The sequence below is a fragment of the Limulus polyphemus genome, unplaced genomic scaffold (assembly GCF_000517525.1).
Source record: "Limulus polyphemus unplaced genomic scaffold, Limulus_polyphemus-2.1.2 Scaffold5631, whole genome shotgun sequence".
Classification (NCBI taxonomy): Eukaryota; Metazoa; Arthropoda; class Merostomata; order Xiphosura; family Limulidae; genus Limulus; species Limulus polyphemus.
In genome coordinates this window covers 53,437-57,090 of record NW_013671241.1, presented here as the reverse complement: position 1 = coordinate 57,090, position 3,654 = coordinate 53,437, and the positions used below count along the sequence as shown (strand labels likewise).

The 3,654-nt window shown below is 34.6% G+C and overlaps 2 protein-coding genes across 2 annotated transcripts in view; both read right to left on the bottom strand.

Moving 5' to 3' along the window:
* Window positions 1–2,326: 2,326 nt before the first annotated feature.
* Window positions 2,327–3,654, bottom strand: part of LOC106472809 (cytochrome b561-like) — a 39,064-nt gene continuing 37,736 nt past the window's right edge. Inside the window, exon 5 of the mRNA XM_022401352.1 lies at window positions 2,327–2,900. Within this exon, the coding sequence (XP_022257060.1) occupies window positions 2,885–2,900 (16 nt within the window). The 3' untranslated portion in view covers window positions 2,327–2,884. The remainder of the gene's footprint in view (window positions 2,901–3,654) is intronic.
* LOC111089231 overlaps window positions 3,340–3,654 on the bottom strand; it is a 1,915-nt gene continuing 1,600 nt past the window's right edge. Inside the window, exon 2 of the mRNA XM_022401353.1 lies at window positions 3,340–3,615. Within this exon, the coding sequence (XP_022257061.1) occupies window positions 3,436–3,615 (180 nt within the window). The 3' untranslated portion in view covers window positions 3,340–3,435. The remainder of the gene's footprint in view (window positions 3,616–3,654) is intronic.

The following is a 3,654-nucleotide window of genomic DNA, read 5'->3' as shown; positions in this document are numbered from 1 at the left end:
ATTGGACACACTCACACATCAGACAGTCTTAGGTGGATCACTTTCAACACACTTGGTGTCATGGAAGGTGTTGGTCGGCACGCTATAACACCCAAAGACACTACAATAGATTGGACACACTCACACATCAGACAGTCTTAGGTGGATCACTTTCAACACACTTGGTGTCATGGAAGGTGTTGGTCGGCACGTTATAACACCCAAAGACACTACAGTAGATTGGACACACTCACACATCAGACAGTCTTAGGTGGATTACTTTCAACACACTTGGTGTTATGGAAGGTGTTGGTCGGCACGTTATAACACCCAAAGACACTACAGTAAATGGGACACACTCACACATCACACTTGGTGTCATGGAAGGTGTTGGTCAGATCTAGCTCTTTCAAGATTATTATCTTACTCAAGACTGTAAATCTGAGTTCCAGGTGATTGGCTGTTTTTTATTTGAATACTAAGCTGGTCCTCGAGAGAACCTGGAAACTTCCAAACCCTACTGCTTCTACAGTGGAGGTGACTTTTTTCTTCCATGCATTCTGGAGCCCCGATGACATCATCTCACAACAGGTATCCGATGACATACAAGGCCTAAATGGACAATCACCCAAATCAATGAAGACATCTGGAGTATATAACGAAGACTAAAGTAGGTCAATATGATAAATACAGAAGTTTCAACGACATTCTGCTTCTTTAATTCACCAGAGAAGTAGCTCCGTGGTCAAACTACTGACTTAGTACATCCATGTAAGCATTTTACGGGGGTCAATCCATCCATTCAGAAATGACCGGTGTTCGATGTTGAGTCTCCGGTATACATCTCATTAGGTTTGCAAAAACTATAGAAGGGCTAGAAAAAGCAACAAATCTGACCCCTCTGGTTGGTCAGCAGATGTTCTGGCCACATGGAGCAGCCAACATGGATCCAGAAGACTTGATACAGATGCAAGCTTGGTCTCCAACAGGTTATGCTAGGGCTTCCTACGTGATTTATCCTTGGTTGTGACCTCACTTAAAGAGGTTCTCAACCTAAACACAACCTAAGACGTAGGAATCTTATACACTTGTAGTAGCATAGTCTAATTCACCAGGACGGACACGTATCTCACACACCTGAAAGGTTACAAAATGTAGAAAATTCTTTTTCTATTTTTCCAATTTGAAAGATAAAACACCTGCAACTTCACTTAAACCATAAGGTTCCTTATCACTACAAAGTCTCAATTTAGTCTTTATCAAAATCAGTTTACTAAACCACAGTTTTTTTTATTTGTAAGATAACTTTTAGGAGAATTTCAACTTAAGGCCCGAACTTTTTTTTTGTCCTGGCAAAACTACTAGTTACAGTTTATACTATTAAAAATCATGGCGTGTACATACTAGTTTTTACAGTAGAATGACAGGTAGAAAAACAAGGAAATCCACCTCTTAGATTGACTTAGATCCACTTCTTAGATTGACAAAATAACAGAAAGTGATACTTGTACATACAGACAGATTATAAACCACAAGAGAAGTACAAAACTCTCAGTTTTAAAACTGTGGTAAAAACAAATTGACCTTTGAACTTCATCATCATCCCTATTTCATTTAAAAGGAGCGTACCTGGCCGTAGTACAGTATAACTGACTTTGTGTTACGTCTGTAACCTGTGATGTAATTGCACTTATGAATATTTTTTCATTTCTTCCATCATCATGAAATAGAACCATTTATTTGAAACAAACAAAACGGCATTGACAAAGATAAAACTTACAATCAGAAAAAAACTGTGCAAGTACTGTTTAACATATCAGTAAAATAAAACACTCGATTATATAAATAATGAACACTTTGGTTACAAAAATAACTTTCAGATATTTTTTTATATGATATATTAAAGCAAGTAAAAAATTACAGAACAAAAGCAAACTGTGAAACAAACCACAGATTACTTTACTGTATGACTGAAATTTCTCCTTGTTTCTGGATTGGTTTCTATGCATACAGACTGACATGTGGTAGTTTCTTGTTTCGGTCTATATGCGTACAGACCAACATGTGGTAGTTTCTAGTTTTGGTCTATATGCGTAAAGACTGACATGTGGTTGTTTCTAGTTTTGGTCTGTATGTGTACAGACTGACATGTGGTAGTTTCTTGTTTTGGTCTATATGCATACAGACTGACATGTGATAGTTTCTAGTTTTGGTCTAAATGCGTGCATTTAGACCAAAACAAGAAACTTCCACATGTCAGTCTGTAATAGACCAAAACAAGAAACTACCACATGTCAGTCTGTATGCATATAGACCAAAACTAGAAACTATTACATTTCAGTCTGTATGCATATAGACCAAAACAAGAAACTACCACATGTCAGTCTGTACGCATTTAGACCAAAACAATAAACTACCACATGTCAGTCTGTATGCATATAGATATGCATACAGACTGAAATGTGATAGTTTCTAGTTTTGGTCTATATGCATACAGACTGACATGTGGTAGTTTCTTGTTTTGGTCTCTATGCATACAGACTGACATGTGCTACCACTCAAGGAGTAGTCCATTAGAATTTGAAACCTACAAGCAACACATAATTTCATTAATGTTGGTGTATCTATTTCATTAAACACATGTAAAGAATAATTTTAATCAATACAACACCTGGAAGTGTTAGTTACAAACATATTTGCTTTACTACACTCAAGAAAATATATTAAATATATATATATATATTCACGATTCAAAACAGCACTAACCTGTTCAGGATAAAACATTACAGAAAGTTGAGTACGTTTTAAAGTTTTCTGTCCAGTTAATCCACATAGATGTAGAGAAATATTTAAGAACCATCAATTACTCACTGAGAAATATCTGTTTTCAATATTCATACGGGACTCACAACTTCAAATACCTTCCAAAGTTGTACGATCAAAGAAGACAAAAAAAAAGAAGCTAATATTAAATTCCAGTTTCAATTGCACGTGCTACAGTAATAACTTTTATATATATATATATATGTGGCTTTTCAATATTGTTAAACGTAGCTTTTCTAAAAACAGTCTTTTTTTGTGTAGAGTGAAACTGATTTAAGACTTCACTGTTCACAAGTTGTGTGTCTTTGGTTTTCTTTTATGACTAGTATAAATAGAGAAGTCTAAGATTTTTCTGGAATGTTACTTATTTCACACTGGATATAAATATCTAAATTTTAAAACCATAAATGTTGAAAATACAATGAAATTATAGTTATCACAACCGAGGACAAGTTTTTGTTTAGTTATGCACTCTAATCAATTAAATAATTATTTGAAAATAAAATTTCTCATAATTACAAAATATCTCAATAAAAATATTTTAAATTTATAGAATTTTTATATATGTACACTGTTGGGTCTAATGTTAGCACTGTTTTAATGTACACTGTTGAGTCTAATGTTAGCACTGTTTTACTTGTACACTGTTGAGTCTAATGTTAGCATTGTTTTATTGTACACTGCTGAGTCTAATGTTAGCACTATTTTACTGTACACTGCTGAGTCTAATGTTAGCACTGTTTTACTGTACACTGTTGAGTCTAATGTTAGCACTGTTTTATTGTACACTGCTGAGTCTAATGTTAGCACTGTTTTATTGACACTGTCTGAGTCTAATGTTAGCACTTGTTT